This window comes from Atractosteus spatula, chromosome 6 (assembly GCF_055471065.1).
Source record: "Atractosteus spatula isolate fAtrSpa1 chromosome 6, fAtrSpa1.hap1, whole genome shotgun sequence".
Lineage (NCBI taxonomy): Eukaryota > Metazoa > Chordata > Actinopteri > Semionotiformes > Lepisosteidae > Atractosteus > Atractosteus spatula.
The window spans coordinates 8,667,857-8,681,643 of NC_142711.1; the positions used below are offsets into that span (position 1 = coordinate 8,667,857).

The following is a 13,787-nucleotide window of genomic DNA, read 5'->3' on the forward strand; positions in this document are numbered from 1 at the left end:
AAGGTGTTTCTTTACAAGTTAGTGCTGTATTGTCTCCACTCGACCCATTGAAGCAGTGCAGATTACGGCTGGTTTAAATTAATGGTCTTCTGTGTGCTACAGTTCCCACTGCCATTCAATAAAACACTCACTACATAAACACAATTTAGTTAATGGAGCCAACTGCCTTATACTTTTGATTTGTAAAGGCTGGAACCAGGATGTTATGGAGTGGGATGGACTGTACTGTATATGGGACATGATTCATAATGGAAGTTGTGGTTCAAGGCATGTTTCTGCTTAATTGACCAAAATGAATATACAGTACAGAGACTATAGCAATGCTACGCTGAAAAACATGCCGCAAGAAAGAAGCAGCACTCTGTCCAAGAAGAAAACGAGGCAGAAGAATTCTACAGCCAAATTAAAAACAAAGGGAGAAAATTCTCCATATGGAAGCTGAAAATATGAGAAGTAAATACTCAGGATGTGAATTTTTATTCTTTTGAATACGTTGAAAAGCTTACGCTATTTTTACACTGCCATCATATCCCCAAATTAGAAAAGACTTCACATTCACCTCTGGTGTCGCAACCCTTGGGGTTAGGTGGGTAGTTTAGTACAGGAGTCAGAACCTAAAATAATACCAATCACTTTCTGTAAGGCAAAAAAGTATATCTAGTGCTTCTGGTGTTTATTTTACAAATGAATAAAACCCTCTTTTAAAATGCAATTAGCAGCTGCCGTGCTTTCACAACATTTCAAATTTTGTAAGACAAATTTCTTGCCCTTAGAGTCCGGTGTGTTAAATCATTATTAACAATAATTATTGCCTGAGGGATAAATAAATTCCAGGCATTTGAGGATGTCAATTGAGCATTTGCAGTAGGTATAGTAAGATCTGACTTGACCCTCTTTTGTGTGGCTGTAGGATGAGCAGACTGGGTCCCCGATGGGCAGTGATGAGAAAACCATAGAGCTGCACAGGTGGAGGAGGAGTGTGAACAAAAGCGACTTGTGAATGATACTGTATATCACACACGCTTTCAAGACATAACGTTGGCATCGATTCTGATTCAGAACGCCTGGGACAAAAGGGGCTTGGTTGTTGTCATTCCTCCCAAAATTCAGTTAAGCATTTCAAATATCATAGCTGTGATTGTTGTACACTACAAACACTACCCTTCCACTGACCACAATACTCTCATTCAACAAAAACCTCTCCCATTCGACAAAAAACAAAATAAAAAATGGTAAAAATACAGTAAACATACAACCATCTGCAAAATAGCAGTTAACCGCCGATCTGCTACTGTATGTGAGATAAACAGGCTCTGGGAATAGTGATTAGTGATTAGTATTGCCTGTAAACTCTGCTAAAGGATTGATGAATCAAAATATTCAGCATCTTTGAGGAAAAAGTAGATCCTTCTTGAGCACTAAACCTCAAATGATTCATTTGGATATTTCAATCAAATTTGATTGGCTTTTAGGAACAACATTTCTGTGGTTTCTATTGTTTGGATTGGTTGGTATTTAATGAATGGCTCTTAAACTGCTACATTAAGATAATCAGCTCATTTCACCACATGGAAGCACTATAGTCAAGTAAAAGAGCCAGTGATAAGAGAGATAAAATCCACTGAATTTAATCTTCCTTCCTCTCGTGATAATGTTCCAAGTAAAAATATTGATTGCATTTAAATTTCCTGTGTACTGTAAAATAGGATATTCATGTATTCTGGAAAACAGATAAGCTGTCTATTTGTATAGAAACAAAACAAGGAAATAAGAAAACAAAATTTAAAAACATGCTGGCATGATTGTACCAACTGTTTCATCTCAAAGATGCAATTTTATCAGGTTTCGGCATCGAGTTTCAGCAATGCATGAGCATGATTAATGAATCAGAAAGAAATCTGGGCAAAAGATTTGGCCCTGTGGTTTTGAACAGGAAATGTTTTTAAAAATAAGTGATAATGCTGAAATTATCGAAGATTGCCTGCGTCGTAAAAGCAAACAAATTTGGAATGCGTTTAAGATAACTCATCCTAACAACTATGTAGACTGTAGATAGATATAAGAAGAGGAAACAAAGTTTTTCTGATATCTTATACTGCAGTCATATCTTTATATTACTGTCAACGGAGAAGTAAATTCAAAACACAAAAAGGTCCTCTTGAGTTTCCACTCTAATCCTTATCCTGAAGATATACATCAGCTCTTTTAGGTATTTCTTTAACTGTATAGAATTACTTTTTTTGTAAAGTAAGCCAATAGATTTCTGTTACATGTGTTCTTTAAAACTACATTGTGAACTTTATTTTATTTTAGCAGAAATATACGGCATAGGGTATGAAAATGTAGCACACAAAATTTAATTTGTGCTAGGACTTGCAACGACAAAATGATATTTTTTATCTGAAACACACTTTCTTGAACTTGAAACTCTCAGCATGCCATGTTAAGTATCCACTCTGCAAGTCATTGCGTGTGTTAGGAAAAACAGACTGCTCACAAGAACAGGGAAGTTCTTGAGGTGACTGAGCAAGGAGAAAAGGGAGTGTTGCGCTGTTCCTGACTGTTACAGAAGACAAGTAAAGCCTGCGTTTCTTGGGTCTGCACCTGGAGAATATATTCAGACCTGTTTGACATGATTTGTGATCCTGTAGTTGCTTATAATTTATTTTTCTACATGCGCTGTTATTTTCTAAATGAGGTCCGGTGATGCTACCATAAATCATAAATATTTATCAACAGAACTTACTCTACTCTTTCAAATAAATATTGTTCAAATAAAAAACAGTATTGTTGTCAGTTTTTGCACCCTGGCACTTCCTTCAATACAAATTTAGAATAATTTAATACCTGCTGTTTTTTGAGCCAACATATACATTAAAATGTGGGCATCTTTTTAAAATCTAGTGGTGACATTCTGTTGAAAGTTCACTTGTATCATCACTGACAACACAATATTAGTGGGTACAGGTCACATGACAAATCAGTTTATGTCTTAATATCTTAATAATTCCTAATTTAACCACATAAACCAGTAGAAAATAATTGTTTACAATGGTAACCTGTGTCCAAGAGGCTCATGACAATATCAAGCAGAAGACGAACAGGGAAAGAAAGAAAAGAATAATGTAGAAAAATAACATCATATACGAAGACAGAGAGTTTCAGCTTACTCTCCAGATTGTTCCAGTCATTAGCAGAGGCAAATTAAACTGACTTGCACCCTAGGTCAGTAGTTACTCTTGGGAGTTTCCATTTGATAAAAATAGCACACCTTTGAATGTACGATAGTAAAGAAGACTGCAATAAATTATTAGGTGATTTCACAATTAAAGATTTGTAAAATAATCTAAATTGATGATGCATGTGGCTAGTCTGCAGAAAAGAACAACCATGATCAAAGACTAAAGGATACAATGATGAATGCGACAGGAAGCAATAGTGATACATTTCACAGCAGATTAGTATAAGATATGAAGTTTCACAAGAACAGATTTAAAGGTCATACTGCAAACCATAGTCCAAGACTGGGGATTATGGACATCTGAACTAGAGTTTGCCTAGAGGAATGTGTAAAACAGGATATGTAGCAAAAAAGGAGAGCAAGTCTAAGCTTGACTTAATTTGTCAATATGAGTTTAAAAGTTAAAGCACTTCCCCGTCAAATGCCTACATATTTATAAACCATGCTAAAATGTATTCAGGTTAAAGTAAAAAAAAGTTCAAATCATTATTAAGGGAGCAGTTTTAAATTTTTAATTAAATGGAATAAATATAATATTAGCAAAGTTAACCAGTTTTCTGAAATAAGACTGAATATTATAGAAACCAAGCACAAAAGTAATGATTAAGTGGGTCCATTTGAGAATAATACAGAAAAAATATAGCAATTGTTCTTAATATAGATCGATTAATGCGTGAGACCCAGAACAGGCCCTTGTGGGACTCCCTTAGCCTTAACCCTACCCCTAACCCTAACCTAGCCTCCTTGGGAAAGCAGGTCGTGTACATTGATAAGAAAAAGACATATACAGTACTTTTACAACTACAAAAATATAAACTATTGCCAAAGCGCTGGTAAGAATAAAATAAACAAGCACTGCAAGTGGATCTTATATTCAAATCTAGGACCATTTTTGGCTTTACTGAAAGGTGCAAGGAAGTGTTTCAGTGTCTAACAAAAGGACAGTGAAATATATTCCTCTAAACTGTGGGTTATTTAAGTGCTTAAAAATAAAGAAATGACCTATAATAATGACTGTTACAGCCGATCATCATGTACAACATGTTGTGTTATATTGTGCATGATGGCCAGCTGTGACTTTCAATACTTATTTTTTACTGTTTTGTAATGTACTGTGCACGTCGTGTGGTATTGTCTCTTGTACTGTGTTGTCTACTGTACTGAGCGCAGCCCCCAAAAATGGAGTGAGTAAGAATCCCAATAAAGACGTACTGATGGCAAATAAACTCCTCTCTCTCATAAATAAAACATTTTCTAAGTGACGTACAGCAGCATGTTGACATAGCATGTCAAGCTGTGCTTATGCTTATTCTCGATTTTTAACTGAGCCTGAGCAAATTATCACTGGTGCTCTGTAGCGATTGGCATAGTGACACAGAAGGTAGAGATTACCTTGCACACCTTGAGCAGATGTTCAGAGTAACCCTGGCCTGTGGCTCAGGGCAGTAAGAGCTGCGGCCCTGACTGAACTTGCTGCCAGAAGGTGCCAGACTGGTGACGCCCTCCATTCGCAGATCGTCCAGATCCTCTGTGAGCACAGGGACAAGAGAGAAAAACTGGTTCACCAAGATGTAATAATACACAGTGTTTCTGTCTCTGAAGAATCAAAGACAAAATACATTTTTTTTCATTCTTTTCCATGATGTTGATTTAAAAAACAATGGACTACAATTTCTCTTTGGACATTTACAGTTGAATAAAGACAAATGTATTGAATTTGATTAATTAATTTGAATTTAATGAAGAAAAGGGAAGAACTGAGACTCAAGGGTTTATACAAAGGTCAGTAAATGTCACATTTTAATAATTTGGCAGCAGTATTTTGTGAGGGATTTCACAATGCTGTGTGCTTTTTCTGCTTTGACTTCTGTATGCAATAAAGACACTCCTACTAAATACAAATAATGAAGGCAAGTACTCAGAAAAGTCCTCGTAACTCTAACGTGGTTTCTTTATAGTGCCTCTGTCCATGCAATTTTGATTTGTGCAAAAGTCTAAAACTTTGACTGTGTTGTACCCCCACCCCCAAAGATATGGAATTTGATTTATAATGACTTATGATAACAATGTGACTTCAAGCACATAGGTTACCACAGTGATAAAATAAACACCAAAACTCTAAATTTTTTTGGTGACCAACACTTTTGAAATCTTTCCTACAACTTTCAGTAAATGACATTTAAACATCTCTCAAGTCGATCGCAATTAAGTTCACAAAGCATTCTAATTATGACACTGCCAGCAGTCTAGCTCCTGACCGGAAGATCCCGGGTTTAATCCCAAGTAGGGACAAGCGATGGAGCTTGCTCTAAGTCCTTCCAGACGGCTCCCATGTCCACCCATGTCCATGTCCTGATTTCCAAATGAGTGCCGGGGGTTAATCCTTCTGGGGGTAATAGGCCGGCGGGAGCGTGATGCTGACCATATCACCTCCATCTCCAGTGCCCTTGCCCACCATTCCCCATGGGCCTTGATGGCCTTAAAAGGGACCTACCTATCTAGGGGCCAGCAGGGGGCGCTCACCCTGCGGTCCATGTGGGTCCTAATGCCCCAGTATAGTGACACTATACTGTAAACCGTCCTTCCGATGAGACGTAAAACCAAGGTCCTGACTCTCTGTGGTCATCCCAAATCCCAGTTTCTCGAAAAGAGTGTGGGTGTTACCCCAGTGTCCTGGCCAAATTTCCCATTGGCCCTTACCAATCATGGCCTGCTAATAATCCCCATCTATGAATTGGCTACATTACTCTGCTCTCCTCCCCACTGAGAGCTGATATGTGGTGAGCGTTCTGGCGCACTATGGCTGCTGTTGCATCATTCAGGTGGATGCTGCACATTGGTGGTGGTGGAGGGGCGTCCCCATTACCTGTAAAGAGCTTTGAGTGGAGTGTCCAGAAAAGCGCTATATAAGTGTAAGCATTTATTATTAACTACCAGCAGTCCTGCTGTAACATATTTAACATATTTACTGTAAGTGTTACGTAGTGCAAACAGAAAACAGAAAAACGTCAATATTACAGCTCAGAAGAGGTTTTTAGTTCTGAACGTATTTATTTTCCATATCATAAACTTCTTCTTCTGTGACTGATTCTCAGCAAGAAGTGCGGGGTTAGCAGGAACCCCAAAAATATCCACAAAATTGAGCTAAAAACATTAGTCAAGGTGATAATTCAAGAATTGGAGATTTTTTAACTCGCTCACTAAAGGATATCGGTTCCTTAATAAACAAGTATGCTGATGCTCATTATAATGTTGATCTTGGCTCTATTGCTACAGTAACTGTACTGAAGATGGGAAAGGACAGCAGGGAAGTAGGACCTCACAGGCAGTTTATAGACACAAGCTGCTCCTCACACCGAGCTTCTGTACTCCTCTGTGCACTGCAGGAGAATCCAAAAGGATCCATGTGTTTACAACATGCGTTAGTCATCTCAGAATGTAGCTAGAAACAGGTGCAGAAAAGGCACTTTCAGTTTTGGCAGCCATGACCTACTGTATCAGCAGCCCGGGGCTTGAAATACAGCAGAGGACCACATTTTGATTATCGTTTTCACGCAGCTGTTCTTTGCTCAGATGAGGTTTCCCACACGCAGTGCTTTTGTTTGATTAACTTCGGGACTACTGGGTTCACCAGGGATTAAAAATTATTAAGTGTCGGTGAGGAAGAACTTCTTACTCCTCGGCCAAGGGAGCGTATTCACACCTCCCGACCATGTGAGGCTACTGTAAAGTGATTAAGAGAAATCTGTGCCCTATACCTTTTCAGCGGGGTGCTAGGGGAGGAAAGGTGTGGAGAACCCATGCTGTAACATATTTACACATTTTTACAGTATATATCAGGAAAATCTTAATTTTCTAAATGGACTACACTTGAATGTATACAAGCTTTATGGCTTGCACAAGACCTGAAATACAACCCTTGCAGTGATCTACAATGTGCAAACTTTGCACATGGATATACCGGTAGCCTTATGCATCTTTTATGATGTTTAAGCTTAGCAAGAAATGAAAAACTTTGGTAAATCACTGATGTTTGACATCAATGCATTTCGTAAGAGTTCCCCCTTTGACAGCAAATTAAACCTACAAGTTATAGTGTGCTGCAGGGGCTCGGTTTCTGCAAGTGATACATTTTGCTTTATCCCTCCTTTCAGACAAGTTGGAACACAGCACAAGAGAGGTCATGCATCTATTTACACTGAAACACATTTTCATAGATTCTGCTTAATACATCAATTTCCCTACGGGATCAATAAAGTCTTATCTACCTATCTAATCAATGAATACATTTAAAAACAATAAGTTTTTGCCATGTATTTTGGATTTTTTATCTAAAACAACATATGGTAATAAATTAGTAACATATTTTTTGTTAGACCTGAATGAATTGTCTAATAATATTGAGGGTAAAATGTTTATATATTGCATGATTCTGTGAAATAATGATTTCATGATATTATCTGTGATGGTAACATTTACTATGCATTTCTGCATAGTTCATGTCTCTATTCACAGCATTACATAAAGCTAAGAGTAATACACAACTGGAGAAGACTGATGTCAAATCAATAATCATCACATTTAGATAAATGACGATTCTATTTTGCATGCAAAATATAAATTGAGCAAACAAATGATACATTTAATTGAAAGGCATTGTAAAAAAAAAAAAGACGCAGATTTAAAGCTAAAAAGGCCTAAGGCTCAAGCTGTTCCTTGAGGCTTTGTGAAGTGCTGAGCTGTCGCTCCACATCCAGAGACACTCATGCTTGTGAAATACCATTAAGTACTGTGATATTAAATATCTCATTTATCACAGCTGCTAGGATCCAAATGAACTGTGTAACTGCTGGAGGCCACCTCAGAAGTGGGACTGTGACTCTTCGTGGGAACGTCTCAAATTCACGCCTGCTCAGTCCTCTGGGTATGGGAGCCAGCTGTGTTGCCAGTGTAAAAGTTGCTCCAGAGGTCACACGCCAGTTAACGGGCCACCAGGTTTGATGTAGAGTTCACCAGAGAACCGCTGTAAATCCGCGGTGTTTTGTTTTTAAAGAGCAGATTAAGACCTGATACAGAAAAGGATGAACAGAAAACCTAAGGAGTGTGGCTCCTTATGGATTCTACAGCAACCTTTCCTTTTTGTTGATGGAGGGCGGAATGTGAGTGTTAAAGCAAAACCTAAATTTGTTCTGGGAATTGTGGTTGACTGAAGTATGCAATTCATTCTTCTCTGAGCTGTATTTTTTTACAGCACAATGCTAAAGCCCAGTACACCGAGACAGTATAGCATGCGAAAGTCTGTATTTGTGCCCTTGAAAGACTATCAGTATATTGCACTGCTGTCGTTTTGAATGGAAAATCTGTGGAAAAGTGCTGTCATCATCATCAGCTTCCTATCCCTCTTACTGTACATCTGAACCAGAGAAAACAAATGAATGAACCTTTAAACCCATCCTTCATTTTAAATCTATGGGATGACTTACCACGTTGTACTTTTTTCTCTCTGAGATTTAATTTGTTTTTCTTTCATGTGGATCTGCTTGTCTCACAAAGGGGCCAATTCCTCACCCAAAAATCTACTTTAAGACTCTACACAGAGCTTGATCTAGCTGACAGGAGTCTGATCTATTTTCATGAAAAATCTATGGGTTTAAAGTTGTTGTTTTCCCTCCTCATGATAGATGTGTTTTGTAGGAAATAAAAGTGTTGTCCTTGTCGTCATACAGCTGTTTTCAGATTGCCTTGATATCTAGATTTGAGACAAAAAGCCAACAGCTAACATAAACACAGATTACTAAAGGGTATGTGTGAAAATCCATTAGTTCAGGCTAAAGATAGATTATTGGCTGAGTTACACATGGTAGTGTTTAGACTTTCTTTCACAGTGGTATGTTAACTGTGAAACCCCCAAGGATGTGTACAGTATTAACATATTATTGACTCAGATTTCATTTAGTTTACTGCACTTTTACAAGTACTAGGAGGCTGATATACAAACAGTAACTGTCATCCACCTGGCTCACTGCTAGACAAAACAACAGTCTTCACACCCATACTTCTTCTTGTCAGCACACACATTACCCTTATTAAACCACTTTCAACCAGCCATGCATGGCTCTGAAGTCTCACTTTATAAATATAATGGGTCCGTGCCCCTGAGATGGAGGGGAAAGGTATGTAAGAGATGTTATCTGAACAAATGCTGGTTGTAAAAAAAATCAGTTTGAAATCACTAAGGTGAATTAAAAGAATGTCACATTTTACCCTCCAGGGTGTAACTTTTCAGCTTTTTTAGAAACTCGCTTGTCAAAACAGAAAAACAGAAAATAAAAAAACAAAGCAACGGTATCATTCCAAATTGTAACATTTATGTTATGAAATCTTTATTTTATAAGAGCAATAAGAGCAGAATTTGCAAATAACAGGAGGCCATTTGGTCCCACTACCTTTTGTTTGGTTTGTCGTAACTACTAGATCCAATGGTCCCAAACAGTAACGTCTTGAAAAAAGCAACAGTACCACTTTTGACAATATAACTGGGTAGCTTGTTATTAACTCCCAAAACCCTCTTTGTACAGTACTGCCTACTGTTCTCTGTTTCAAATAAACAACTCCTTAGTTTCTCTTTTGTTTGTGCCCTCTGGCTCCTCTGGTTCATGTTTTGCTGTTGACTCTGAAGAAATCCATATGATTTTAAGGTAAAGAATTCACTGGACCGATAAAACAAAAATTGAACTCTTTAGCCTGATGCAAAGTGCTGTGCCTGATGTGCCTGAACACAGCACACCACCAGTGTAACACCATCCCTACCATGAAGCTTGGTAGTGGCAGTATTACTTTATGGGGATGTTTTTCGGGGATTGGAACTGGGGCACCTTTCAAGATAGAGGGAACAATGAACTGAGCATGATGCAGTTAAATTATTGAGGTGAACATGCTTCTAAGTCAACAAAAGACTTCAGACTGGAGCAAAGATTCATCTTCAAAGGATAATGATCCCAAGCATATAGCCAGAGCGACACTGGAGCGACTTCAGAATGAGAAGATGAATGTCCTTCAAATGGGCCAGATCCAGATGTGCAATGCCGAAAGAAACATACCCAAGAAAACTCCAAACTGTAATTGCTTCAAACGGTGTTTCTACAAAGTATTGACTCAGGAGGATGAATGCATACATACTGTAAGATATTTCTGTCTTTAATTTTTCAAAAATATTTGTTTCACAGTAAAAATATTTTTGCACCTTTTATTGCATATGTTGTGTGAATTAAGAGAAAAAAACATTTAAATTTAAATTCTGCTTGTAACACAACAAGATTTGCAATAGTTCAGCGGGGGGTAAATACGTTTTGAAGGCACTGTAGGTGGGCAGGCAGTCACACTGCACCATGATACCCTGAAGGAAGTGTTAAGACTGCAATAAGCCCAGGCTAAGTCCACTACGGTATGTCTTCTGATTTGCAACGGCACTTCTCTAACCTAGCAGGTCAAACAGAATGATTAGCATCATTAAGTCTTATTACTTTTTTTAACAACAAAGAAGGAAGAAGCAATTAAAATGTTAATAATAATCTCAATACTAGAACCGTTTTAACATTACAACAACAGTACCTAAATGTTATGAACGTTATGTGTGAAGCTTTATCTGTGACATTCTGTGATTACAAAACCATGAATGAATAATTAGCTGCTCTGCATCGAGATATTTTAACTTTTCTTTCATTAGGACCTGAATACTGTATATATCAAATAACACCCAAATGAATAACACATAATACAAAAACACTATAATATTTATGCAATACTTAACCATTTATTTTTGAACTGCATACATTATTTAGTTCTAAGTCATAGTCATAGATAGAGAATTTTGTTTAATCTAATACGTTTTTGATCAAGCAGGCACATACGAGAAATGCCTATACTGGTGGAGATATCTGTGATGACATCAGACATCAAATCTTGTCTCAGGATCTGGTGGAGATTTACTTGTTTTACTGGGATTTCCATTTTAGGCATCCCAGACTTCATGCCTGTGGGGAGCCACAGGACACTACATTACCCACTCATGCAGCGGCTGTCGTCTGCTTGTTTAGACTGTTGTCATAATGGACTCAATCTCTTCTATAAGTGGCCTTCTTCTCTTCTCTAAATTCAGTTCCCTACCAGGTACCCCTACTTTGTGATGACCCAGCAGTCAATATCCGCAGCATCAGGGAGGCTACAATTCAATGTCTCTGTCACAAAGCTTTCTGACCCAAAGCTTGAAATAACTTAACACAGAAAATGTAATTATTTGTGAATAATTACATAAAATGACCAAAATCCATATTAGTGACATAATGTAGATGCGCGTACAATGTCTCTCCAGTCATGTTTGAAATCGGTGTGGGAGCTGACAATATACAATTTGTTTGAAAACACAGACAAGATCCCTCAGTGCATCTGCACTTTGTTAACCATTTTGATGGAACAGCGAGCTCGGGCACGATGACAGCTCTGGCCTAAAAAAAGCTATGGGCCATGTCCTGTTGCCCTTAGTCACGTGACTAGCTAGAGGAAAATTGTTTAAAAACCAGGAAGCAGAGACTTGCAGGGGATTGGCAAGAGAGAAAGAAAGGACTCAGTTTGAGTCGGTAAAGGTTTTGGAATCCTCCTGTCTGGAATAGAGAAATTTAAACCCATTGACTGTGTGCTTTTTTCATTTTGAGAAGAGTTTTGAAAGTATTTTGTGAATCCGGTAAGCAGCTTGACCGCCAGGTGTGTTATAGACATTGACTGAAGACATCTAGTTATGAGCTCAGAGAAGAGCTGTGGTTGTGGTTTCCCCTTCTGTCACGCTGTAAAATGAAGAGCATTAGTTTTGCACCTTACAGCTGTGTTTGTGTCCATTTGAGTTGGACTCACCTATTAACAAATCTGTGCTACAGTACCCAGCTGCCAGATGTGTCACACCCTTTCTACCATGGAGATTTCCTCAGGAGTGTCTCATATAAATATACACACTTTTCACTCTTCATATTTGAATTATGCCTATACACGTCTAATTTAAATACCAAGCCCCACCCTCCATTTCCCTTCATTTGCAGAACATTTGCAAAACTCTTTAGGAAAAGGCGAGGAAAATGGAAATGGAAAATGACAGTGAGAATCACACAAGAAAAAAGGTTTTGCATGTAAATGTCCAGCTCCCTTTAAAACCAGCTTAAAGACAGTGTATGCAAAGCAATGAGTTTCATTCAATTATAAAACATTATGACTGGGATGGAAGAATTACATTGTATTGAATGTCTGTTCGTGTTTCTTTCAACACCCTCCTGACATTGTAACTGAGTTTCGAATGCAAAGCCAACTTCCTAGGTTCTCAGAAGAAAATACATCTAAAGCAGTTAATGTTGCATATATACAATCCATCTAAATAATTAATGGCGCACATACTGTATTTATATCCCTGAATTTCAATCACAAACTAAGGTAAGAAGGAGTAAAATAAAAAATATGAGTTAAAAGAAGAAGACAAGGACAGTAAAACTGTCCCGAGGGGAAAGGAGAGGATAATCAAGGTCACTTGACAAGTCCTTACATGGTTAAGGTAACTAACTTCCAGAGCAGATCATATTTGCCTGCAGTGTAGTGACAGGCAAGGCCGGATATCCACAGCAGCATAACAGACCTATCAAATGCTCAGACAAGGCAGATGACAGGTGAAGAGGCATGTAACTAACATTGCCAGACAAAACATCTGCAAAGGAGAAGATAATGTTGCAGCATTGTTGAGGTTTTGTGAACTTCGTGATTCTGCTCTTACAAAAACAAAATGCTAAAGGAGCCGTATCATTTCCGTGTAAAATTCACCAAAAATCAATCATGCTGATACAGTAGATTCTGAACCAACACAGTTGATTACATTTGGGTTCTTACATGTCTCTTAAAAATAGAATTCATAACATACCAACTTAAAATCGCACATTTTAAAAACATTGCACCTAACTTTTTAATTATCTAAATACCTAAGGGCTGACACAGTAACTTTAATCATAACATAAAAATAATAATCTTAATATAAAAATAGTATAAAGCTATGATTATAGCACTGCATATTATATATTAGTTACTGTACTTTATATTATACAGTACTATAATTATATATAATTATTATATCTAATCTATAATTATTGTATATTAATTTTTATTGATTATAGCTTTTATAACTACTGTATGTATCATTATAAATAGGATTTATAAAGTGGATTCCTTTAGCCCTGTGACGAGAAGGAACAATTTTTTATTTTTGGTTATTTTCCCACAAGCTGGGGTTAAATGAATATTGGAACCCGAATGTTCATTTAACCAGGTGGGGTAAAATAAATTCAAAACAAAGACTATTTGCACCACTCATGTTGTACAGTACATACTGTATTAGAGCACATTTACACAATTTACAATAAGAGTCTCTTTAGTTGCAGTGGTCTTAGCCAAAGATGAGTAAGGTCATTGTCTTTCTGCATTATGCCCTGCAGTAAACACTCAGTTCGTAATGAAAAAC

At 37.5% G+C, this 13,787-nt stretch overlaps 1 protein-coding gene across 1 annotated transcript in view; it reads right to left on the bottom strand.

Annotated features, from left to right (window-relative positions):
* The window catches only part of c6h8orf34 (chromosome 6 C8orf34 homolog), a 152,571-nt gene that overhangs the window by 45,586 nt on the left and 93,198 nt on the right, over positions 1–13,787 (bottom strand). The window contains exon 8 of the mRNA XM_088918907.1: positions 4,634–4,769. Within this exon, the coding sequence (XP_088775033.1) occupies positions 4,634–4,769 (136 nt within the window). The remainder of the gene's footprint in view (positions 1–4,633; positions 4,770–13,787) is intronic.